This window comes from Gavia stellata, chromosome 9 (assembly GCF_030936135.1).
Source record: "Gavia stellata isolate bGavSte3 chromosome 9, bGavSte3.hap2, whole genome shotgun sequence".
Classification (NCBI taxonomy): Eukaryota; Metazoa; Chordata; class Aves; order Gaviiformes; family Gaviidae; genus Gavia; species Gavia stellata.
In genome coordinates this window covers 34,706,734-34,734,434 of record NC_082602.1, presented here as the reverse complement: position 1 = coordinate 34,734,434, position 27,701 = coordinate 34,706,734, and the positions used below count along the sequence as shown (strand labels likewise).

The window sequence follows — 27,701 nt, the reverse complement described above, 5'->3', positions numbered from 1 at the left end:
GTATAATTTTATGATTTGTAATAATTAAGCATCTCTATCTGCTTATCAGGGATTGATATTACCTTACTTTCCTTGAACTCCATTTACTTCTTACATTATGTATATTCCACATGAGCGCTCTCTTCTCTCAGTATTTCTGGCACAAATATGAGCCTCTTTGGTAAGGACTCATAAGGTAATGAATGTCTGGACAGCCTGAGTAATGAAAGGCCATTTGGGGCCGAACCATTGACCACAGCTTTAACTTGCCAGGAAGGATAAAACATAAAATGTAAATTAGGTACTAATAACCCATTTTCCGTCTAAATCTTTGGTACAGATATGCAGCATGAAATACAGATTATGTTTTGAGAAAGATTTTGGAATTATTTGCAGTTAAAAATATTGTATGGGACCTTGTGTTGTGGCCTCAGAAGAGACTGAATTGTGAGTTGTTACTGCTGCCCTTGAACCCACTTCAGTCAATGGAAAGTTTCATTGGCACCTGAATTTGTTGCTCTGGGGTAGCTGCCTAGCTACCAGCAAAACCCAGCACATAATACTGTCATCAGGGAAAGAGGAATGTGCAGTCCAGCAAGCAAGACATGCATGGAAAAGTACATTTCTCCCAGCATGTTTTGCAATCTCCATGCTATTCCCTCCCCATCTTCCTTTCCACTGATCTCATCTGTGGAGATGAAGTCAAGAAGAAAATGTAGGAAGTAGCACTTGCAGGGCAAGATCATTTTACTGCCCGTTGCATGACCAACATCAGCCTTAACATAACTTTGACCCTCTTAATTGGGCCATCCCCTTGTGAAAAACAGACGTTCAGCTCTACTGTTTGTCAGTCAAGGGATCTGAAGGCAACTTGAGGTTGGGTGTGTGTGTTTAATTCACACAGTGTATTTGGTATTAAAGCTATGGTGTTGCATTCTGCTAGTAATAGTGTGCACTAAACTGATGGGAAACAGAGTTACATGTTATACAAGTTACAATGCGGTATTTCTGTTGTCTTGTTTTCAGAATACATATAAAGACGTGCTCTTCATGTGTGAACTCCAGCCTCCAATTACATTATGTAAGAAGGCTTGAGTCTTCAGTTCCCCCCTTAGAAACTATTGTTTTTGTTCTGTTCACTCAACCCAACTATGAGGAAATGACGAGTTTTCCTTTTTTCAGCTGGGCCCAGGACTATCTAAAAATAAAACCTGTGGAACTGGCTTCTTGAATTAATTATGTTCCAGGTAAAAATAAACCTGAAATATAAAATGGCACACTCATGTACGTGGCCTTAATGAGATCTCTAACTGCTTCTCCACCCCATGCCATGCATCCCTTTTATGTGAAACCCAGAATCTTGCTACATTTCAATAGGTCAGTATGCCTGACATGGCTGATTCAAGCCTCCGTTCTACAGCTTAGTAATTTCTACCGTTCTTTGCACTTAGAAAATAAGATCATTCAATCAATAGTTTTAAAAATGAAATAAATACCTGGTATTGGCCTGCAAAGAGGGAAAAGTGTTAGCAAAGCAGACTCTGTGGAGGAGGAACTCCATAATTCATCAAGGTATGGTTTGGGTTATCTATCAGCCTTAAGTGGGAAACTCCAGTGGGAATACTCAAGCACTCCTACATATGCATTTTAATATTGAAAGTAGTGTGAGCAGTAGGTACGGCATACTGGGTATGCCACTCAGCCTCTTTACAAGGGGAAATCAGTGGCTGCTTCACTGATATGAGACTTCAAGAGAAGAGAGGAGTAGATCTCTGCTCCATCCTTGCAGAATTGCCTTGCTGGGATAGACATCTGCCTGACAAATCTCCCAGAGGAGCAAAGCAGGGAAGCAAAGTCCTGCCTCCTCATTCACTCTTCCTGTTATTAATCTGTAACATTATTACTAATAAAGATTATTTTACTGTGCTAATGCCTAATCGTGGCACAGGACCAAGATCATATGAGGGGGAGCATGGTGCTAGGCACTGAATAAACACAGAAAAACACGGCAGTCCTGCGCCAGTGAGTGGAAAGGTTTAGAGAATACGAGTAACTATTCATTGCTTTTGGATGCCTGTAGGAGACACCTTCCAAGTCTCCTCAGGTTCAACCGCTACTATTGATGTAGCAAAAGAGAATCATGATTTATTCCGGTAGAAGAGGAGACTCCCTAAAAACACACGTTCTGGCAAAACAGAAACAGACTAAACAAGCCTCTTGAAGAAATATGCGTTTGAGAAACTGCCCTGATTTAAAAGATATGTTTTTTATCCTTCACCCATTACGTGGACCCATGGCACGGCAGCATGCTGGAGATACATCATGTGATAATTCAGGGACACTAACGCTGTAGAAAAATCAATGATACTGCAAGAGTAAGCAAATAAACCTTGAGATTACAAAGAAAAAAAAGAAAAAAATCCACAAGGTCTGTTCTGGTGCACGCTATCATTATTAACGCGAACCATGAATTCATGGTCCCCAGAGGAGAGCTGATGTGCCTTCCCATAAAGCAGGTCGTAGGGGCATATTCATTACTAGCAAAGGACAAGCTCCACAGTTGCTCTCATATAATGGTCCAACAGAGGCATTTAAGTGAGCAGAATATAAACACCCAGGCTGGAATTTGGCCAGGACACTACATTTAACATCCTACTGCTAATAAGAAATGCCATATAGGCTGCAGTGTCCAAGCAGAGCAGACACAAGCTTAATTAAAAGATTTCATCTGATAGTCCCACACACAGCAAACTACATAGACCAGGATTTACAGTCCTGGGCAACATAAAGCATTGAGTTGACCCTTGCTGCAACTGCCAAATGTGGTACAGCACATGGAGAACTTTTGTGGTGGATGAAAGCAGGCATATTTTGCCTTGGAGGGACCCAGGTACGTCCCACAGGAAAAAAATTGTCTGCAAAAGGCCTCTCTTCCTCCCTATTCTGTTGGCCAACTTCCCTTGTGTGTACCATTGTGCTCTCAAATGAACTCACTCATAATGTGACGACAACCTCCCCATTTTTCGGATGCCAGACTTTAAATGAAAGGAAATTAGGGTGTTTGGAAGGTTGTCACTTTATCCTTTGCCAAAGACCAGGAGAATTTTCTTTCCTTTTTTTTTTAGGAGTAGCCAAACCACTTTTGAATCACATAGTCAACATGGTGAGTATGGCTGACTTGCCTTAAAACAAAACTAAACACATTTACTGTACATTTACTGAATATCATAATTGTCTATTCTTTTTCTACCCACCCTTTTTTTCTGCTGTCTTTCTGTGCTAGCGCTTTACATGCTCAGGCCATACTATTACTGGTCTTGTCTATCTATCTGCCTCTCTCTATCTTTGCTTTTCTTGCATGCTATTCTCTCCTCCTCTCTCCTAATCTAATCTAATCTAATCTCTCCTCTTTCTTCCTTTGCTCACATTTCCTTTCCTTATTTCCTGTTCAAACAGGAATACAGGTTGGCTCCTTCCAAGCTCACAGTTATGATACGAGTGTGCCTTATGGCAATTCATCAACCAACAGAGAGATAATACGATATTTAAGAAGATAAAAATTGAATGCTGGGCTCATCATGGCATTTACTTCAATTTTGTTGGTCTAATTCCATTGAATTCAGCAGAGTTGCAATGACTGGAAAAATGCAATAACCGAACAGGCTTTGGGGCTTTCGCTTATTCTGTGTGACCTCCATTATTCCAGACAGAACCCCACAGGCATTTGCAAACTAGTGTAGACATGCCTTGTGTGTGCCTGTTTTTACTCATACCATGATATTCCCATCCTGTTCTATCTAAAAACTCACAGGGACTAGCCAAACTGTTTATTTTCCATTGATAACCGTTGAAGGTCTCTAACAAGAATTCTATTGCTATTCTGAATGTCACTATCTGAAATTAGCTAAAATCTCTTGTTGCTGCTTAAGCTCAAGGAAGTTCACTGATCTTGAAGTTTGGTATCTAGACAACAATCTTCCTTAAATAGCCCATCCACAGATATAAGCTAAACAGAAAGGAAGTAGACTGGAAGAACCTTGCAGAAATTACTTCAAGACAGTCTGCAGGCAAGGTCAGTGACTCTGCCATATCATTGACTTATTTAATACTTTTAATTCTCAGAATAATATTAAAATATTAATCATCGCAATCATAGTGAAGCATTTAGTAAAAAAGAGTCCTTTAACTTCTGTCTGCCATAGCCCATAGCAATACCGGTAGCTAAACAGATGTAGCACTATATTGTACAAGGGAATGTTCAATTTATCAGTGAAGTTGGAATGGGAAATATTAAGAGCATCTGGAGACACTATTCCACATCTGCTGAGGTTAGACTGTGGAATTGTATCTAATGGAGAAACTCATAAGAAATATATACTTTTCTTGTAAGTATCAGCAATCTACATTTAAATCTACTGTTAAAAATGTGTAGGCTCTATAATTAATTTGTTACTGTTGAGAGTAACACACAATTTAGACTGTTACTACTCATAGGCTTGCCAGGGCCCTCCAAAGTCAGTAAATCCAGTCCCCAGTTATTTCAAGCCACCATTATCAGAAGACACCTTAGAAGGAGAATTAAAAATGGAACTAAATACTCTTGGTATGCTTCTCTATTAGACACGATGACATCAAGAGCACTTTCAGTAGGTACACTATGTACAAGGCTTAAATAGCAGCAGAAAAGGTAGTGAGATTTTGTGTAGATGGAAGAAATGTGCAATATTCACTATGATCAATGCCCTGGAAAATAAAAATATCTGAATCATGGAGTAAGAATTAAAGGAACCGAAGTGTATAGAACCTATGTATCCAACACTCTTAATGTCAAAGGACTGATCCTTGGAGAAACGAAGACAAATTCTCATATCCTGATGTTAATTATTTTAGAGTGTTCATTCCTGCATGATGCATCGGTTTTGCAAAGGGGTGTTAGGAAGCAAAAACCAGCTGAAGTGTTATCAACACTCCAACTGCTTTCTGTCATATACTGAATTAGTAAACAAAATGTGTTTGAAAAGGCTGTCAGTAGAGCAAAACTAGAAAGTAAGAATGGACAAGGTTAGATGCTGGTTAGATTCATTCAGGATGCATGTAGATGCATTCTACACCATTTACTTTTAGGTATCAATATATTTTGCTCCTTCAAGCAAAGGTAAGTAGGTTTACCACTTAGAAAAAACTAGGATTCAAACCATAAGCTTCAATCAGTACAAGAGACTGTGTGAAAAAAGGTGGTGGAGAGTATTTCCATAACACTCTTCAAGAGTGCTTCCTATTTGACTGCTGCTAGCTGACCAAAAAGATTATGGAGAGCTAGCTTCAGAAGTCAAATATAAGTAAAACATTTAAACATGCATTTACCTTTTCATTTATTTAAAGTGAGGAGCAGAAGATTTGTAAGTAGCAAACTCTTGAGTTTGCTGATACATGTTCAAGGAAAAAAATGCATCAATGTGGCTACATCTAATTGCTGCCATTACATTCATCACTACTTACTTGCCTTCACAGTCCACCAGGCAAACAAGTGAATTAAGATGACAATTCACAGAATCACAGAATCACAGAATCACTAAGGTTGGAAAAGACCTGTAAGATCATCAAGTCCAACCATTAACAAAACAAAAACACAACAAAAAAACACACCACCATGCCCATCAAGCCGCGTCCCATCACATGGCTACTGCTGAATGCTTCATTGAGTTAAGGTACCGGTCAGTTTTTCCTGTATGCCAGGTAGGCTAAATGACCTGTTCTGTGATACCGGTTTTACTCACTAATGGTAGTCTGCTACTCATCTCATGAAGTAGGGGGCAGTTTGCTGTTCTCCACTGCCCCACTGCATGGCACAGCTCCATACGGTGACTTCTGAAGAGCTCTCTAGGCACAAGGAAGTACTTGCAGTAGCAACAGTCCAATGTTGTCAAGACAGGTAGACTTTTGATCAACATTGCCAAGATCTGTGCAGCTGTGAACACAGCTCTGCTTCTGCCAAATTTGCTGTATACTGCGAGGACCTCGGAGGAAGAAGCATGGAGTCTGTGATTCAATAGGATAGGATCAGGCAATTCTTTTCCTAACTGCACGATAGGGAATAAATGTCATAAGAGAAATTTCTCAAGTGCCAATTGCCCAACAGCAACATCATTTAGGATGTGGGAAGGAGGCTAAACTATATCATAGACTTTTTCTTTGACTTACTTGCCCAGAATCAAATTACACTGTTCAATGAAAATAGCTTGTGCAAATACAGGCAGCAAGTAGGCAGAGATATGACAGAAGTAACACGTAAAATTTCCAGCACAATTAAGAAAACTGGTGTTGGTTACTCTCATCAATCAAGACGGATTAGATCAGGAAGGGTGGCAAGACCTGGCTTTAGTATGGAATAATCTGCTTGTGTCTCACAAATTGTATTTCCAGTGAAAAGACCCAAGACAGCATTCACTTTGCCTTAGGTGCCTGTGCTGACACAGTCTGATTTCATCCATTCTGTCGCCTGGTCCTACACTTGGCACAGCCTTACTGAAGGTATTATAATCACAGAATCACAGAATCACAGAATCACTAAGGTTGGAAAAGACCTGTAAGATCATCAAGTCCAACCTTAAAAAAAAAAAAAACAAACCACCACAAAAACCAAACCACAACACACCAAAAACCAACCCACCCAACACCACACAGGACCATGCCCATCAAGCCACATCCCACAATGCCACATCCACACGCTCCTTGAATACCTCCAGGGAGGGTGACTCTACTCACATTTCTGTATTCAGATAATTCTCCTCTGCATCCATCGTTATGAAAAGTTTTACACATATTCCAAGACACTCCAAGAATTCATACGAAGTTAATTGATTTCATTGGGAACAGTGATACTGTGTAGTTCTCTAGATCAGACAATTCATGTAATTGAAATGGTTTGCTTCTCTTTTTTCACAGCTCAGCATTCTTGTGCAGCATTTTAACTTGTGATCTATCTCAGTTTCTTATCAGGTTTTCCTGTATTCTTCACTCCAGCCTTCACATAATTTTCTGATTAAATAACTGAAATCACCTGAAATAGACCATGTCTTCCAGCCTGTACTCAGAGGGGCCCAAAGACTTCTAAAAGCTCAGTAAGCAAGGCCAGGGCTTTAAATTCCCATGTAGGTATCCACATTTCAACTGGAATATGTCTGGGTTCCTCAAATCAAGTGAAGGTAAGAAATCACTGATGAACAAACTCTGAGTTTGTTACTTCCCACAGTTAAGACAGAGACTACTTTTTGTTTCTTGTGTCCAGTATCACATCATAGCTGCACAGCTCTACATCAGTCCAGCTGCATTGAAGGCATTGACTTCATTTTTGGATCCCATATTCTCGGTGTCTATGAGTAGTAGTTGGCATCTGAGTTCTGGGTAAGAGTAGCAGTTTCAAAGAGCTACAGTAGGTCATTAATAACAAGAAATGCCTGAAATGAAGCCTTAAAATATCCTTTTTCTAAAATTAATAGGGACATAAGTTACACTTGCTGCAAATTAGAGACCAGGAGGTCCAAGTAAGATCTACTTTGTAGCACTCTGTTTAAGTAGAATAGATCAACACCATGAAATGACAGTACAAATACACTTGGAGATAGCAAATGCCTACTAGGCTATCCCAGCTGCAACAGGCAACAGCATGAAACACCATGGCACGTTCATCTTCAGTTTGGGTGAAACCCTTCAGAAACATTAGTTACTCCTGCTACTACTTAATGAGCCTATGCTGCCACTCTTTTCTGGCTGTTCCCATGCACAACCTGCAATTATACCTGTAATTCATGGACTGCTTGGGAAGGGCTGTGGGCAAATGGCTTCTGTATACCCAATCAAGAGATCATGGGAACTTCCACCAGTACAAACCCAGAGTGCCTGTTGTGGTGCTGCTTTTGTTCCTGATTTGGTTTTGCCTTTTGATGACGTGTTTCCATGGTGGCATTAGTTTTTTACTACTCATCTCAGCCTCATGCTGCCTGAGAGATTACCGTTTTTGTATGCACCTTCCATTGCCTTGAATTAGAGCATCATCTGTTACCATGGCCATAGCTCTGCTGTTCTCAGACTCTTTAACCCTGATCTGTTTGATTCTAGGTCTGAATATGCCCCAGAGGCCACATTCCTTGTGTTGACTGATAACCCCCTCTAGGCCACAGATAACTATTTGCCCACAGCAGCCCTTTCAGATAGGTCAGCTATATTTATTACAGCACATTGACCACATGGCCTTCCCCTTCTTCAGCGACAAGAAGCTGCAGAGCAATGCCAAGCACCGATTCTCTGACCCCAGCGACTTCCATGGGAGATCCATCTCATTCCTAGTTCTCTTTCACGTTTAGAGCTTTGATGGGACAGAAGGTTCATCACATTTGGACAGCACTGGATATGCTCTAGGGCAGCTGAGTGACAGGCCAATCCAGTATGATTCAGGGACATAACTGGAGCTTATAAGCCTGGGGTGAGAAGTAAAACTGATTTACTTAAACATAATGAAAAAGCCAGCATTTCTGAGAGGCCAAATTGAAGGGGGCTGTTTTGTCACTCAGGTTCAGGGCTGGGTTGGGTTTGCCAAGTGGTTTTCTCCTGATGACTGATGAGAAAACTGTGCGCTTGACATTTGAATATGGACCTCTCTATGGTGATTCATGCCTCTGCCGGCTTCTGCACGCTGTCTCCCCTTTCAAATGACTGAGGGCAGCACGATGCTTTTCAATGGATTTTCTTCCCGGGTGCCCTGTTTGAGACGTGCGCTGCACAGGGTGCCCGTGACTGTCATAAGCTAGCAGTTGAGTGGAAAACACCGAGCCATAACAATCTAAATACCAGACATCTGCTGTCTCCGTGCCCCAGGCCATGTCACTTGCAATCACTTGAAGAGCTCAGTATAAGCTCAGCGGTGTGGGCTGGAGAGCAGCTGGAGCTGCAGACACTCCTGGTGGAAGGGTTGTCTCCTCTGGAATGTACTTCCCCACTTCAGCTCTAACAGCCTGGATTTCATGACCTCCAGGTCATCCTGTAGGGTCCATCTGCTTTCCCAGGCTCTGAAGGGGGAGGAGAAATTTGGGAAATTATAAGGCTACTATAGGAAATGCTTACTCGTAGCACGGCAGGAAGAGGTTGTGCCTTGCGACGTTGACTCAGTGGGTAGAAATTGTACTGACACTGAGTAAATCTGCCCAGAAAGCAGTATGGGGAACTGTTACTGACCTGAAGAAACAAACACTTATTGACTTTGTGGGACAGAAGACAGAGCATTTTTATAACCTGATAAGTAAAATTGTGCTGATTAAGGTTTTAAAGTCTATAAATAAAAAAAAAGAGAACTAGCAGAAAACATAGATCTTACAGTTGTAAAAGGGGAGGGGGGGGGAGAAATTCCCCTACGGTATTGTTCCAAGAGCCCACTTAAAATATTTAACATGGATCCCTTTGCCTTCTAGCTCCTTAAAAGAAATCACCTCTTATATCATGCCATTCAAAATGAATTATGCTTTCAATTTTCCTTGTTTCCTGCTATATTCATACTAAACTATTACACTGTACTCAGGAAAGAATCCAGCAAAAGCAACTCATCCTGCTGCATGCTAGGAATGGTTTTCTTCAGATGGCTTTAATGCTGAAGACAAAGGTCAGCAATTTACCCCAAACAAAGCACTGGAATTTAATCTTCCCTCTGCTTGTGAGCAGCATGCTTCCACGGCCTTCACAGCGTTCTTCAATTACATTCCTACTGGAAAGTAGGGCTTTAAAAAACCCTTTATAAAGACTGTTCACTTTTTTTCCTGAGAGACTTGTAGCTGTGAATACTGTATTAGGGAGCTGCCAAGTTATCTGCAGAGGTCCTCCACCATTTCACCTCTTCCAGAGACGCTTGTTTAATTAACACATTCCACAAACTGTAGGACTGCTCACAGCTGAGGATTTCTTCTGCTCTGACACACGACCGTGCTGGAGGATGAGGGCATGGAGAGTTCGTGTCAAATCTTGCAGCCCGCTGACCAGCTTTGCCTTGCACATGGACTGCGCAGCCTGGAAACGCATCTCAGAGCAATACGTGAAACCAACAAACTGCGCTTTGAAATTGGGAAGGAAGGGGAAGACAGCTGGAAATGTGCATTATTTAAAATGCTGTAGGATGAGAAACAGATGCTGGCATGGCGTTTGTGGAGTTGCAAGTTACACAGTTTATGCTGGCAGTTGGCAAGCTAAACTGGTATCAAACCCACAGCTATGCAAAACCCACCACCACAACTGGCATCCAGGCTGGCAGAGCCAGCCAAAAGCGAGCGATCATGGGCGCTGAAATATTCTCTCTCTTGCCGTTGTACCTCCAGCCTAGAAGGGACCAGAGCAGAGCGAGGGAAATCGGACTGCACCTGCCGGGGAGATAAACACAACATTTCCCTTTCAAGGGCTATCTGTGCAGTACCTGTCACCAGGACTTAAATTCACTTAAATGAAGGGAAAAAAGAGAGGAAGAAAAGCAAAGGGGTGTATATGCTCTCTAATTCAAGTGTTGATGATCCATATCTCACAGGCAGAGCCTCCAGCTGAACTCCCAGTGCCTTCTCTGCTCTGAGGCAGTAGAAGGAAAGGGTTTCTGATCCCTCCCCAATGCATGTTGTAAGTGGGTTGAGTTGGCAGCAAGATGAGATTCCCTTCCTTATTGATGCCTACCAAAAAGGGAAGCCCTGGAAAACTGCCAGATCTGGGGACCTGTTAGGGAAATACTAGTTTGCTGATGGAAGGGAAAAAAACAGATGAGGCAGAATTCCATATAATTCTGCCAGCTAAAACATTGTTTTGACTTGCATCCGTAGAAGGAAGCTATCAGCTAATTTACACAAAGGATAAAGGCTTTTTGGGAGATGTGATTTAGCATCATCACTCCCCAGCAACTAGTGAGACAGAAGGCTAATACCACGAGGGTTTAGGAAAAAACTATAATCTCTCCTTGGGGATGGAGAAGGACTAGTTTTCAACTGGTCTCATATCATTTGAAAAAAGAGAAAATAAAGGAATATGTGACCTACGCTAAGAGTTACAGTGAGCACTTACGGAGCTTTTTATAGATTTCAAGCAGTCTATAGGTGCTCACTAGTAATTGTTTGTGGGTGATGGTTACTTTCCATGTAGTTTAACGGTGCTGTTGAGAATAAAATCCTATCCCTTTTTTGAACCAGGATGGCACGTCTCCATCAGAGGTCCTTTAGGATTTGGAACAGAGGCTAGTGCCAGAAAACTTGCGAAAACCACAGGGCTACAGGGTGGATCCATGTCTTCCCTCTCTGTGCTGGCCCTGTTGTAATCCCAGTCGGTACTAATGCACGAAGCCCATTGCACCACGCAGTGGGAGTAACCACAACCTTGTGTGACCTTTGCGTTGGCAGCTCCTCTGCAAAGTTTGAAACTTTGCATTGTCGCCTTCCACTCCTTAAGATCTTACCTAAACAAGTTGATTTTTAACTCATAAGAAAAGCTCTGGCCCACAAGGAGACTTTGAAGTAGATTCTAAAAAAGACATTAGCCCTAGTCATAGGAATAGGGGTTGTCCATGGCAAAGAACAGGGAGAAAAGGCTGTAATTCTCCCTCGCAGCTCTGACCACTGATTCATAGTCACACTGGCATAGATAATAACTGGCACAGACAATATTTTTGGAAGGGTTTTTTTTTTTCCATAGAAGATAATGAGGTTATGGCGCCCCATGGACACCCACAGTCTCCTGGGCAAGGATGAAAGCAGTCTCAGAAGGAAAGAGTCTCTACCTTGGAGGAAGAAAGCCTAAGTGGAACTAAGGACAGTCATGAGGTCCACTCCCAACACAAGGGCTGCTTAATAGCTGCTCTTTTCACTCTGGCTCTTTTCTCCTCTCCCAAGCAGTACAAGCCTCAGGAATACTGCCGCTGACTATGCAAAGGGGATGTACCCTTATTCACCTACAGAGCCGTCGTCCCCAGCCCAGCTGCTCTCCTGTCTTCTATTCTGCATCCTCCTTGGGCACAGACCTGGGGCACACAGAGGCCTTCAGGAGCCAACAGTGCTGGTCCGTTCCCACCCCAGGGACAGATTAGCTCCCTCCCATGTGGAGCCCAACCTGTCACCAGCATGGAGGTCTTTCCCAAAGATATCCCACCTAGTTACTCATGCTCAGGCTCAGCAGGTTCAGTCAAAGAGATCTGAAAAGGATCTTGCTTGAAGTGGCATGGCTGCCAGTTGGTTTTGGCTGTTGGAGAGCTGATCAGCATGAATATGTCATATTTTGCTACATTAAATCAAATATTCCATGCTATTCAGTAAGTTCCCCACGACAGGTTTCTCTCTTTTGTGTTTCAGAGGCAGTGTTGTACCTTTGCAGGGTGTCCTTACTTAACTTCTTAGACTTCACTTGAGGCTCAGTGTGTTGAAGTCACTGCTCAATGAGACAAACTATACCTATGCCGAAAGGTCAAATGTGATGGATGTGATACTCAAGTGCTGAATATTGTTTGTTTGGATTGATCAGAATATTTCTGAAGTGACTTACACCAAATTCTTCCTGTGCTCAAAGCCATTTTTCCCAATAAGCCAAGTTTACAAATGCCAAAAATATTTTGAACCAGGAGTTATGAAAGCCTGAAAGCACTTATAGAGGGCTGTTTCAACATTGCAAATACTTATATGTAGTTGAGCCAGGTCCTGTTGCTCATGAGAACAGCCTTCATCAATCTGTCAACACTGCCTTGTCCTAACTTGTCCAAGAAAAGAGCTCAGAAAATCAATGTGACGTGAAGAGACCCTCAAGGTGCCGCTGTGCAAATATAATGCTGGTGCAGAGCAGAAGGATGGTGAATCTGGCAGGTACAAAGAAGTTTGTAACTTTGCACAGATTATATTTTTATAGGTCATTTAATACCATAGACTTCCCATCTTTCTGAATTAACCAATTCTCCTGGAAAGGTAAAAACCTTCACATTTTTCTTAATATACTAAATTTAATCGTGACTTAAATGTCTTGGTCCATAACATATTTTTTAAGGATTAAAAGAGTTCACACCTTTTGTTGAGCCATTTTTACACTGAACTTTACCAATTCCAGGACAACAGGGAGTTCTTCAACAAAATCAAATACCAATCTACCTTCCTCCCCAAACTCAGGAGATTTTCCACAGTTTGCATTATACCATCTTGCTCTACAATTTTGTTTCCCTTCCTTACATTGGACTTTCACTCTTCCTTTCCATTACTTCAGCTAAGAGACAACAGTTTAGGGTAGAGAGTATTTTTATTTTACTTGTCTTAGAATTCCCTGGCATTGGTTTAGCATGGTAAAAATGTGATTAATAAGTAAATAAAAGTACTGGCATAACCAGGAACTCTATTCAGAAATGGTCTCATAACTCCTGCTTCAACACTGCCAAGTGGGGGTTCTATTTTAATATCAATGTTTAGCAGAATTCATGGCCATGTCCCAATTTCTGATCTACAGAGCACAGAGAAATATTTTCAATTATCACCTCCAAAGTGTTTTCAAAGCAGCGTATAGTGATTACCTGAAAAATAAACGGAATCTCTCAATGACTTCAGGGATTCAGCCAAACCACCAAAAATCAGGCTTTTAACATTCCCCACGTGAACTCCCCCACACTAAGTCTCAAAACCAGCATTATAAGTTATGTGTGGGATTACCCTAAAAGCTCTCAACCTCTCTTTTCCTCAAAAGCCAGAAATCAAAAGGGCACTAGGATAATAACAGGCCAGATTTGCACTAAGGCATTTTATCTGGGGTCTCACCTCAAACACAGATTTACAAGGAGTATGAATACCAACCCTGTTACACCATAAAATAATTTGCCGTGCCTTGTATTATATTTAAAACTGAACGATTGTATTTACAGTCATTTTATTGTCCATTTGCACTGTCAGGAAAAAATAACTAAACCAGTGGAACTGAAGTGCACAAATCAAGGACCTTCACAACGAAGTACACCTTGTGTCCAAGAAGTACACTTTGTGGCAAAGAGTGCTACAGTAAAAGAAACACTACAAAGATAGAAATAAAATGAAAAAAAAAGTACAAGATTGTTTTTACATTTTGCAGATATTCAAAATAGCATATATATGTATAAAAATGTGAATTTTGCTTCACTGAAAATATTTTATGGACTTTGAGGGACTTCGATATAAATAAAGACTAACACTTACTTTCTGGTTTTAAGTAAAGAATAGGATCTTTCTTTTTCTCCTGCCCCCTCTTTCACCAAAGAAGGGCATGGAAAGAGGAAATAAAAGAAAAAAATGTTGGGTTTCAGGTTTTAACCAGAATAATAACTACACTTTTCTACTGCACACGTTTCAACCAAAAAGCCATTTTTTGTTACAAGATGTTTCAACCAAGGGCTCAGGCTCTATGTTCATCTACACTGACCTGCAGCATTTCAGCGTGCCATACTTCTAGCGTGACTGTTTCTAGCAAAGTCTAAAACAAAGCCCAGCCACAATCCTAGAGGCCCCCTATAAGAACTAGCAGAAGCCAAAGCAAAATAATGCTTCCTCTACTGACTACTCCAAATGAGTTATATTCCTCGACAAGCATTAACTTAGGTTAATCCCATCCCTCCCTAAAAGCCTGAATGCATCCCCAGATGCGAGGATCTCAGGCTGCTCATCCCATGAGTGCACTTCACAGCATCCCTGTGTAGGTCTGGTAGATCTTTTCTCTCTCTTTTCCCTCCCCACAGTTCCCTCCTTGCATTGTAAGAGGGCTCCCGTACAATTCAATTTAAGGGAAACTTTCTCACTGACTCCAGCAGAGCTGAATAGAGTCAACCAAACCAGGGGCTTACTTTGCTCTGCCACCTTCTCATTACAACCAGTAGCAAAGTTACAAGTGAGTTCAGCAGGGAGAAGAGTTAAATTTTTATCATAAATGTAGACCTGCCTCTCATTCCCCATATCCAGCAAATGGTTTTAAAATAAATTTAAAATTGGTTTTAAAATAAATTTCCTTAACAACCAAGTACTACTGTTTAACAGGAGCCGTGAGCACTTCTATAGCATTTTACAATTCCAAATCACTGCATAAGTATTAATTAGCCTTAATGACTCATATTACCTAATAAGATAATGAAAAACCCTGCAGCTCACAATACCTACTTCTATTTTCAGTGAGAGATGAAATGGATCTTTTAAAAGGATATATTTTCTTCTAATTCCTTTTCCGCATATCCCTATAATAACTTCTGGAAATAACTCAAAGTATGTCGTGGCATTTTTCTTTCGTCTTAATTTGCGAAGACTAATTTATTGCACCGAATACAGTCTTTGCCACTAAATAAAAATACAGAGGTTTAGTGATAATATTTGTTCCTTAGGAGGCTTTCTATTCAATGACGACTGGTGTGGACTCACTGTTTGGTAAGGAGACGTGGATTTGCTGCCTGTTCTTTATGGAGAATAGCAACGTCTTTCTTAGTTTCTTTCTGGGTTGCCACTGCCAAGGTAATACTTAATGGATTAAGTCTTGTGAAATAAATTCTGTAAATAGAATGTGGGCTGAGATCATTTCAACTCATTTCCCCTGCGTCCCCTTCCCGTCCTGGAAGCTGTCAAGTACAAGCAGCCTGCAAGCAGCCTGTTCGCCCAATGTTAGTCTTGAGTCTCACTAGATGCATAAAACAGCTTGTTTTTCACATACTTTCTGTGATGGCATTAAAAAAAAATTGCAAGGAAAAAACCAACCCTTCTCAATTCCACCCATCGCTATAAACTGGATACAGCTAATCTTGCAAGGGCATCAAACATTGCTCTGTTTGTCCATCATTAGAGCACTAGAAACCTATGTTTATGATAGAATTATAGTTGAATCCGAAGGATTTTAAAGAAAGGAACTGAACCAACTGTGGGTTTGTAAACAAACAATATGGTTTTGATGTCAGCTGTATCATTTCATGTGCTGGAACAGTTTCTATCATGTGGCCAGTTCCTGCCCCTGAAGAGTATCTAATTTAATTTAGATGTATTCATGATACGGGACAGTACATCAAATCCAAGAAACTACAGGGCACTGCTGAAGGCAAGGTCTATGCTGAAAAGATTGCATAAGCTGTACTTCGAAAGAGCAACAGAGACCTTTTGGCTCAAGGAAGAGAGGGGAAAGTGGTGTCTGCTGTAGAAGAAAGAAAAAAAGAAAGTGAGGGGGAAGGGAAGCGTACAGAGTGGGGACTGTCAAGGGGAAGGACTTTGTTTCTTCTTCATAAAGAAATCCGTTCGACGGGTTTTTTTTGCATTAATGTTATCCAAAAAAATCTGCATAACTTTTTCCAGAGCAATAAATCCTATCCGCAGCTTTCGGCAGTTCTTCCAATTTTGCTTTCAGTCCTTCTTGGGTTCCTCTCTCTCTGTGCTCTTTCTGTACTCGCCCCGCAGACAACTGCCACGGAGGACGCCTCATCCGCGGAGATTTTCTGTTAGGTACCGCTCCAGCATCACAGGGGCTATCCACACCACAGCACCACGACTAGCCCTCGAGTCCTGGCGCAGCAAGTGTGACCCCAAGGGGCAATGCAGGGCCCCTACGGCAGGAGCCCCACTCCATCCCCTGAGCACAGGCAGCCTGGGCTGCCAACAACCACCTAGGTTAGGAGCTGACTCCTGGGTGATGCAAGAACGCCGGCAAGATATCACTTTGCTATTGCTGATAGTGACTGAAATGTATCTTATGCTGCGGTTATCCACGGGCGCCAATGTGGGAAAATTTCTTTTCATACAGAGCACCATTCTGATTGCTGAGAAAAACCCCCATCTGTTGTCAACCGAATTTAAAGGGACTCCCTGTGTGGATAAAAAATCATTTGTGAGCCTATGTGTTTATCAGCTTGGGCCTTAAACGATATGAATTTCTCTGGAGACATATATCAATGAACAGTATAAAAATGATACAGTATGGGGTTTTTTGTTTTTTTTTTACTACATAGTATTTTCTACTCCACTGATTCCAGTTCCCCAGGTTTGCAGAAAACCTAGTGCCTCCCAGAGGTGTTGTAAGCTCCGTGCTGGGTACTCGGCTCTGGCTGTATGTACACACACCACCAGCATCTTCCCAACACAGCTACCCATATGCCTACACATCTGAAAGAAAATAGGAGGCAATTCCCCTTGCTGTTATTTCATGCCACAGAATCCTGACTACTTGTTGAAAGACTATTTCCAATTCAAATGTAAGGTTTTTTCCAAGGAAAGCTGATGCTTTCTACAAAAAAAGTATTTCTCAAAAACTCAAACTGGTTTCAGCCGAAAACATGAGACCAGCCTTAGGTGTAGTATTCAGACCAATAGTACAAGACAATCAAAGAAGTTAGAACCAGTCATGCTCGGTTATTTACAGTGGAAGGCAAGCTGCAATTCTTTCCTTTGATCTATTTGTTGGCTTCAGGATTACATTTCTAAACCTTGCTTTTTAATCACTGTAAACATCAGAGCTGAAGAATTCAGTGGAGAGAAAATTGGCTACTTCTTTGTGGTTTTGATCAGACCAGGCTTTTGATGCCTTCTCTTTCCCAGTTTCGGTGCCTGAGCTTTATGAGTGACACCACCACATAGTCTCAGATTCTGGGATCTGCACACACACTGTATTTCTTTGCCTACATCTCCGTTCCCTGAGCGGATATACCCCCCGGGTCTGACGCCGTCAGACGGGGCAGGGGTGCCACACAGACCCATTATCCCGCGATGAACATCGACACGCCATGCTGTCACTTGATCTTTCAGAAGCAGTTTCCCTCGCAAGTAAGCCTGGAAACTCACACTTTTCTTTTCCAAGACACCTCACCTATGCATTTATCTCTGCAGTGCTGGCAAATGTCTGAACCTAAGGAACCTGAGAATTGCTGGTGGGAATTGATGAAAGATGTCCCAGCACCGTGGAGCAAAGCAGAGGTGCCCAAGCTGCCTTTAAAGGAGATAACTGGGGTATAGTAGCAGTCTTTCTACCACAGGATGGAGCTCAGTGCAGGCTGCAAAGCATTTCTAGGAAGCTGGATAAATACTCAAGCAATCTCTCTGTCACTGATGTCCATACTGCTGCTTCTTGATTGCTATCAGCGCCTATGCTGGTGGCTCAAAAAACCTTGTTTAGGTAAGTCTGAACCCCATTGCAGAGCCTGCACCATCAATATGCCTCCAGGTAGACAGATTCCAAAGTGACTGAAAAAAAATCATGTAGGTGAAGGTCTTGGTCACGTCTGAAAAAGTACAGTAGTGGAAAAAAAGAGCCAGCTTTTGTAAAAAGGGAGCATGTGAACTCTGCGGCTTTGATTTTGTCCCACTTACCCTCTTCACCATCTCTACAAAGCGTTTCTCACACAGAAGTGTATTTTTAACAACGCTGAAAAGAACCTGCCAGAATTGGAAGCTCAAGCTACTTTTACCCTAGATAAATGGGACACAAATGTCACTTAAGAGGTTAAACGGCAAAGGCAGGATTGTTTTCTCTTTTTAAACAGGGCATGGCAAAATTAGTATTAATGGGGCTGATCTTTCTAACTGTGAAATCTCACTGAATATAAATATTTAACAAGATAAATCATCCGAGTTCTCCTTCTACCTGAGTACAATGCACAACCAGAAACTGCTTTACTGAAGGAGTTAAAGTTTTCTGCAATAATGCAACAAATCACTCTATGCAACAAACAGCAGACACATTCTGTGGCAGTTTCCCCACAAACTTCAATCTTTGGGGAAAAAAAGTCTTGATTTATTATATAGCATTTGGACAGTTGCGAAAGAAAATTTGCCAAAGATCAGAATAATCAACTCTTTCACCCAAGCAGTTTTTTTATGGAAGAAAAAAGCATAGAATGGGTCTGAGCAAAATAAATAAAAATTCCACACTTTTAACCAACAGAACCTTTTGCGTCATTCAGAAATATTTACAGACATCCAGAATCTTTTATCATCAAAAAGACACTCTGGCCTTTAAAATTACAACTTTTTCTTGTATTTTTGTTTACTGATGGCCTTTAAACTAGTGGGTATCCCTAACTTGTGGCATCTCTTCATGCTGTGTTTGTCAAATGTATGAATTTTTAAAGCTGCGCCTTGCTATTTTTTCCCTTCCCTTGCAACATCTCTCTTTTGCTAAGCTATCAGTTGCGAATTTTAAAGATAGCAGAACACCATCTACTAGCAGCATCCATCACATGAGTCATTGTCACTAGTGTCTCAAACATCAGTTTTCATTGATTGAAACGGCCGCCAGTGCTGATACTAACCTGGAAAGGGCTAGCTGTTTTAACACAATTAAATACAGCCGGGAAGATCACAGAATCACAGAATCACAAAGGTTGGAAAAGACCTGTAAGATCATCAAGTCCAACCACCAACCCAACCCCACCATGCCCACTAAACCATGTCCCACAGTGCCACGTCCACACGTCCCTTGAACCTTGAGCCTTGATGGCTGCAAATAGAAGCATACATTAGCTGTTCATAGTATACAAGTATACATACACAAGCCTCTCTCAGAGCCCAGTAAAGGTATTAGCATAGCTTCCCTGTTCCACTTGCCTATTTAATTAGCACACAATGAAGGCCACTGAATTTCCCTGCAAGAGGTGTTGCGTACTTTGGACAAAAAAGAAAGGCGGAAAGAAGTTGCTTTTAAGTGCAATCCAAAAAAATAGCTCCTTGGCTAAATGGCACTTTTAATAAAGATGTTTCCAGTGTTTGTTTATTTATCAAAAAACAGTGTTTCTCTCGGGTGTTTTGATTTTTGTTTCTGTGCACAAGGAGGGGAAAAAAGGCCTTTACTAAGCAAGTCTTTCAGTAAGACACCAGATGATGGATAGTCAAACACAGAGTCTCCTGTAAACATAGAGGGAACCAAAAGGTATGAACTGACTCATAATTGTGTCAACACAGGTCGCAGACCCTTGGTTTATTTCAGCCTTCCTGTTTTTCACAGATTTCTTTTCACACTACACTATTTTTTTTAACACACAGACTCTTTTCAGTACACCTTAGTGGGGTGCAAAAGCACACACATTTTTACACCAAAATGTGGGCATCTCCACACATATGTAGGCTGTATTGCCACAATTACAACAGCAGCATTTTCCATCCATGGCTTAAGGCTGCATTAAACTAATCCGTGCCTTTCTTCACAGCAGTCCATGCCCGCTCTAAGTCAAAAGGTCCATCCCATCCCTGCCTCCAGCTTGTCCACGGAGGCTCTTGGGAAGCATCCAGAAAAGAGGAGTACAACAAAACCTCAACAGCCTAGTCCTCCAGTTCATGCAACCCCCTAAGACTTGGTGTGATTTTTTTTTTTTTAACACGTGGCACAGCAGCAAGACTGTGTCTGACCAGAAGTGCTGGAAGGCTGACACGTAGCAATAAGGTCTGTGATGAGCAGAACCTACCAGTATTTGTCTTGATCTCTAAACACATTGAATTGAGGCTGTAGCCTTTTCCTTGCATAAAGTTGTTCTTCTCTGCTGGTTGCCTATTTCCATAGAGATTGGAGGAAGAAGCCTCTCTGGGGTCTCTATTTCATTATCAAATTTGATTGGCACTGACCAGTGGGCTAAGAAGTTTTTAGGGGAGGGACTGATGGGCAGACACACCGAGCAGTTGGATCCCCTGCAAATCACAGAGCAGTTCAGCTGATGGTTCAAGAAATATATTTCGGTACATTCTCTCACAAAATCACCTGCAAAGACACCTCATCACGTGAAATCCTGAGACCCTTTTAAAGCACTTACAGAAAATAACAAATGAAGATGGGTGAAAGCCAAGGGAGTTGTTCTTCCTCAGCAGAAACATTAAAAGAAGCAGTTTAAGGCCAGACTGCAATGACCTGTACTTGTCCCTGGTTGTCCATGAGCCATACAGAGGCCAGTGCAATGGATCTGCACGTGCAACAGATCCATCCTGAGCACCTCAGATCAACCACACACATGCAAATGACTTAATGCTATAGACCCAGAGAGTCTGGCTCATCCAAGGTGTGTCAGATCCCCTATATGCACAAAGAGAAGTTTATAAACAGCAACTGCTTGTCTGGGATGTTTCAACCTCAGCTAGATTAACTGAAAAATGGTAGAGCCAGCAAGGACAGATGACCTTACTCAGGCTGAGCAGTGCCTCATTCCTTCTGTAATCACATCCAGCTCAGCAGAAAAGCTACTCAATAAAAATCAGAGTCACAGAACAAGGATTTGGACTGCATTTCCCACTGTGTAAAAGTCAGTTGCTAGAATTCCCGGTCAACAGGCAATCTTTGCAGTGAAGCCAAATCCACCAAGAGCACCACAAGGGCTCTTGCCCTGTTACTTCAACAACTCATTCACAAAAAAAATTCAAAACAAATTACATTTGGGACAAAGCTGACACAAAAAAAATGCCAGAAACAGCATTTCTGAAACCGAAATCGCCAGCAGACTTAATTTTTTTAAGACTACTCATTTTAGGATATTACACCTTTGTAAACAGCAAGCATTTTATCTGGTGCTGTTTTCCCCCATAGGAACTAAGGTTGATGGAACAACAGAGAGAATTCCCTACGCAAATTACAATATATTAAGTCAGATTTGCTTCCAGCAGGTTCTGTACCTTCAGAAATTGTTCCAGGGTTTGTATGTCTGTAGAGTGGCCATAAACTGGGAAAACCTACTCTCTTTTCTCCTGCCTCCCCCTCCTTTCTTTACCTCCTTTTAGCTCTACAGCAGAAGATGAGGGAAGCAAAAATTACTGGAGACTATGAAAAGAGTTTCAAAACATTCCACATACTTTCTCTGGATAAACACGCTGTGAATTTCAAATGTACATAGTGCCAGGGCACTGTCACTCAGATCCCAGGAGTTCACGCAAGTTAGACAAATTATGCTGCCTGTTATCTCACTTGTTACCGTTTCTTGCCTTTCATTCATTCATTGACAGTGGCTAGATCTTATGTCAGCGTAGGGGAGAAAAGGGGCCTCAGTTGCTGAAGTTAACCTCGTGTAGTGAGATCAGTAATAGTGGGCTTTCCAGTGGAGAATTCCCAAGGAGACAGCCGGTAGCCTAGTTTGCCAAGGCAGCAGTCAAAAGAATGCTGAATTTTGGCAGGTATGACCAGGAGAAATGCTGTGTTATGGAAATGGCTGCTGCAAGCTCCCTTCCAAATCTGCAGTGTTTGGCCCACATCAATAAAACAAAGTAATTTACAAAAAAAAATGACATGTCCTATTAAAAAAATACATAAAGTAGTGTTGTGGTTTGAATAGAGGATGGTACTGCTGAGCAAACCTGCCTGGCAGAGGGCAGTGGCTGCCGCTTCAAACATCATATCCAGAGTATAATTAATACTAATCTTCAACTACACCAGCAATCTCTCTGCTTTCATCAAGTCTCATTTCCTCCCTGATAAAGAGCTAGTCATTACAAGGGAATGCAGGATGTGGTGCAGGGATTCACTTCTGAATGCCCTTTTACAGCCACGTTGGCCCTGGTAGGTACCAAGTCCAAGCATCTGTCCCATATGCCAGGTATTGTCCTGCTGTAAAGTCCCTTTGGCTCCTAGAGCCTCTGCATGCAAAGCAAAGGGCCTGGCTGCTACCAGCCCCAAGCCCTGCCTTGCAAGTGCGTTATGCCAGTCCCTCCTGCTTGATCCACAGTGCCTTGTTGGGAACCAGAAAATGTTGAGTTTGCACGGCAGCATCATGGGAGGTATACGCATTGCACGCCCATCTCTAAACTGGTTCCACTTAATGATGAGTACCTTTAATGCCATTCTGCTGAACCACTTTTGATAGCACACTTTATTTATTCAATACTTCCAAGGAAGGGAAAAGCTCTTACCTATTGTTCTTCGGAGATCTTCACACTGGCTAATGTGAGGGAATTTCAGGATTTCCTTCCACTTTTTGCTTTTGCCTTTGCGTTTCCCTCCACCCCCTGCAGAGAAAGAAATATCAGGATTAGTTTGCTTTGGGGGCATAGCCCCATCCGGAGTTTACCAGCCCAGTCACAGTTCTTATGCATATCATTAGTAATTAAAGGTGGGACATTGCGGGTAGATGCACAGATCAGGTCTGAGCTTGTCTGTGCTGATACAGACCAAGGAAGTGGCATCCGGCAGGAGAGCAGGTTGGTAAAGGTTGAGAGTTCAGATGGGCCCATCAGGTCGAGTTCAGATGACAATGCTGAACTGAGCATCTCCAGCATTATCTCTGCTTCAAGTGACAGCCATTTCAACGCAAGTCAAATAATCTTGTAAAATTACAGCTCACATCTTTTCAACCTGGATCTCCCCCTTATGGTTTTGGAATAAGCCCTGATTCCATCCCAAAAGAAGTGCTGGAAACTGAAGACCAAAATTCAGTTCTCGCCATCCATCCCTCACATTACACATACTGCCAACATGGCATTACCGCTGACGTTACACACTCTGGTCACTGCTGCTTCCACAGGAGGAGAACAATGGGAGAAAATTAATGTAATATCCTCATGAAGAGAAAATCTCTTTTTCGCTCTTTTTTCCCCTTCTCACTCTTCCCTGAGACTTCTTGAAATGGACTGTCCTCAAGGTGAATGACCTAGCTGGCTTCCTCCAGCTCCGGCTGAATGAGGTCCAAGACCCTCAGCTTTTCCATGCTGATGAATCTCCCTCACCAATATCCCTTTGTAAATGCCTTGCTGCAGGCATCACTGGCATCTCTAGGTGCCACATCGGAGCTTGCAAGGGGGATGCCTTCTGCAGTGGCCTCCAATCAGTAATGGTAACGTTTCCAGCATAACTCACTTTGCTCCTTGCTGGGATCACTAAATGATACAGTGCCTATGGGGTTAGACCCCCTCAGCCCAAGCAAGCCTAACACAGGCTGAGATGCTGTGTGTGCTCTCCCCGAATGTCTGCTAGATGGGCACTCAGTTCTGAAGCAGCTCAGCCTAAGAGGACATTATTAGATTTTTCTTGTCTGTTTTTATTCACTATCATTAGGCACTTTTTTACTCCAGCCCTCCCCTGGGTTTCTCTCTTACGCCTCCACATTTTTTATGCTGCCACATCAGCATTACTGCAGAGGGCAGGAGGTGTGGTGTGGTGCTGGGGGTTTAATTCCCAGCTCATTTGTGTGCCTGTCCTGCTCAGAGAGGCTACACAGCCACCGGAGAAAAAGTATCCCTCTGGACGTGAAAGCCCAGATGCAGACTGAGATTCTCCAAGTTGCTGTATTTCCCGCAATTCAGTCACCGCACACAAAATCTGATTCACTTGAGTCTATTTTACATTCACTGGCACGTCGAATGACTAATTCAGAGCTGAGTTAATTCTGTAGAGGGGCTGGTAGAGTCACAATTGCAGACTGAGGGTGTGTTGGGTACTACATGATATTGCAGGCTAAATTAGGAGAGCATTGACTCAAAAGGTAGCAGACTATTACAGAGAAAACACGAGCCTTTGAAAAAATTGCAAAGTATTGCTCTCTGTGGGGCGTTTCTGATCTTTCTGCATTGCACCTTTTATTCCTTTGCTTTTGGTGACCAATGGTTTTGTTATTGCAGAGCTTGCATTGAATTATTTTAAACTCCTTATTGACAGGAACTTATTGTATGTCTACGTTATGCAATGTAGAGCAGAGATATCTACACTAGCTATGAAGGAACTAGCTTGTTTAGACTATCAGGACTACAGCTATGATACCCTTTCCAGGAATTAGTCTCCGGCAAAGCCCAGAGAGCTGCGACTGCTCCACACAGTACTATGCAACACAGATGTTCCCTTTGGGTCTGTTATGAACTCTGCTTCAACCTCCCCTCTTCAGTGCATCCCAAACACTGCTGCTAAAGTCATTTCCTCTCCCATCCCTCCAGCCACAGTATCAGAGAAGCTGTCTTGCTCTCGTCTTGCGGCATACAACCCTTCGTCTTCCAGCCTGAAGGTCTTAGGAATGCTACAAGGCTCTGAGAAGCATTTTGTGGGCTGGCATGCGCACTGTGATGGTCCATTCATCAACCTTCCTGGAGCGCACAGCTCTGGTCTGGTCGCCAGCGACTGCAGGGGTTGGATTCAGCAACCCGAAGGGTGCTCCATTGGCTTCTGTCTCCCTGAAAGCTCACTCCTGCAGCCCTGCACAGCTGCTCCTGCCTGCCAGGCTGCCACCTCCGCTCGCCCCTCTACTCCTTCTCTCCCAGGGGCCTTCCCGCAGACTCCTTGGTGCTCCTGCCCTTATGTCTTATCACACTGTACTTACACTTCTCTGCCCACTCCACTCACATGCTCCTCTGGGGAATGATCCTCCAGGAATTCCCACTTCCTTCTCTTCACCAGTCATTCTCTTTGGCTGCATTTTCTTCCCTGAACTATTGATTCATGTTTTTCCTCACACTCATTTATCTAGTAAACTTTGAGTTCTATGCCTTGATGCCAAACCTCCATGGGAATTAAATGAATTAAGTATATATTGATTAGCCCTGGGGGAGTGATGGGAAGGAAGGGGATGGCAAGGAGGGAGGGAAACAGCTGGGCTGGTGTCAGAGCAGAATGATCCTCCTTTGACAGCCATAGGGTTTGCATGTGGATTTCTGGATCCCTTCCTCAGGCTGCCAGCTCCCAGAGCAGCTTATCCCACCTCCACGCACAAACATGCGCCTCTCCCTTCTGCCTCTCCCACTGCAGAGACCCACTCTGCTCTTACCAAGGAACAGACAGAGGGGTGTGGTAAGGGTGCAGGCAGGAGCTCTCTGCTTAAGGTATGAGCAGGCACTGCAGGCAGCACAAGAGGTATGCAGCTACTTGGGCAGCGGTGCCTGCTAGAACAGGATTTCCAATCATTTCTGGACACAGGAGCACCAGGAGCAAGCCAGATGAAAGTATCCTTTAGGCTACATCTGCTCTACACTGATACATCTTCACCCACTGAAGGTGCACCCTCTAGGCCAAAGCACTCGAGATTTCAGAGCACACCTGCTTCTCCAGCCACCTTTACAGAAGTCTTCACAAAATGCTTGCATCTTTAGCAGCATCAAGCTGTGCAGAGCATTGCAAAATAGCCCTGTCCTCTAAATAACAGCTCTGAGATTTGTGCAGAGATGAAATGATTCTGCTAAGCTGGCTCAGAATGTTTTTAAAATCTATTCGATGTAAAATATATATTGGTATATTTACATTGGATGATCTATTTCTGACATTAAATTTCCATCAAAACTGGAGAAGGGCTCTGCAGTCCCCTGTTACAACCGTGATCGATACAGCCAGCGTGTTCTCTTCTCTTTTGTGGCCATCCTCCAAAAATAAGCAGCCTTGCCTGATGAATCATTTGCTCTTAGCTGAGCGTGAAGTAGCATTACTGTTTTGCCTGTGACGTCTTTATGTTAAAGATTCTGATCAACTGCTTTAATCGACCTGACCTTTCCGCTCTCAGCTTTTCTTGTGGAGCCAGCAAACACTGCTGGCTCCAAACGTTAATTCCAAGGGGTTTGAAGGACATAATGCAGTGAGACAGCTGAGACAGGGTAAATTGTCTAGCAGAGCTAAAAGCTAAAAGGGGAGGTTTCTCTGAATAGGTCAGTAATTGTGCAGGTTGCAAAGGGAAGCTTTTCACACATTGCCTTGATTGCTGCCTTTGCACTGTCTGTTCTGGACAGGAGGATTTGCAGTCTTCAGGGCAGCTTCTCAGAGCAAGACTTGACAGACGCGCCATGTTTTAGATGTGAGTTCCATCATGCGGTGTTGGAGGGTCTGACCGCTTTAAAATCTGGGTTTGCTGAGGATGACAAAAGGTGAGCTCCCAGCAACACCATGAAATCTCAGCTCCACTCCCTTGCATGCACTTAACAACTCAGCATTTGCAAACCGAGGATTGAAGCTAATTCTCTAACATGTCAACCAGTCCTACAGGAAACAAAAGCATTTGCTCTACGTCCTACCTACTGAAAAATACATGGCATTTTTTCATAGCATCTTGTGATGCCGGATGGCAAATCTACCTCTGATCTCTGACTGCAAGGAGAGAGACGTAACCAGAGGCACACATATAAAACATTTGCGAGCAGGAGCTACCCTTAGCCTAAGGTGCCTACTTTTTTTGCCTCCATTATTCAGGATATACTTACTCTCTTAACACCTAGAGGAGGTAGGAAGTACCTGCATATTGTTAAACCAGTGAGATATTAAGTGGCTTGTCCAAAATGACATGAGAAATCAGAGACAGAGCATGGAGCCGAAGCCAAGGCCTTGAGCCTGTTAATCCTGCTAACGACAGGATCAAGCCATGCTCCTGCTCAGCTGATTAAAGATACTTCATAACACAGAGTGAGTTAAATATAATGATGGGCGAATTCATTCCAGCGTCATGCCTGTAGCATATTCCCTTCGTGCCTTGTGCCACCCATGCATGGTGGCTTTTAAGCATGGCTAAGCTGGCTTCATGCTTTCACTCTGTTCTTGCCCAAGTTGCTAAGCCTGCATCACACCCCATGCTGCCAGGCCTGGCTATCCCAAGATGGCCAAACATTTCATTGCCTTCAACTGTGTTATCTGCAATCTAGTTAATCTGTAATTTAGGTAAACTATCCACAGATCCCTGAAGGACAACCACAGTTTGTGTCTTCCATTTCACAACAGTAGCTAGGCTCTCATCCAAGTCCTTCCCAACAAGAGTACAGAGCTCTCTACGCTCTGATTGCAAGGCCTTGATTACACAGCACGTGAAAGCAGTGAAACAAACTCCAAAAAACATT

At 42.7% G+C, this 27,701-nt stretch overlaps 1 protein-coding gene across 1 annotated transcript in view; it reads right to left on the bottom strand.

Annotated features, from left to right (window-relative positions):
* The window catches only part of GRK5 (G protein-coupled receptor kinase 5), a 166,210-nt gene that overhangs the window by 72,608 nt on the left and 65,901 nt on the right, over window positions 1-27,701 (bottom strand). The window contains exon 2 of the mRNA XM_059821532.1: window positions 22,821-22,916. Coding sequence (XP_059677515.1) covers window positions 22,821-22,916 — 96 coding nt within the window. The remainder of the gene's footprint in view (window positions 1-22,820; window positions 22,917-27,701) is intronic.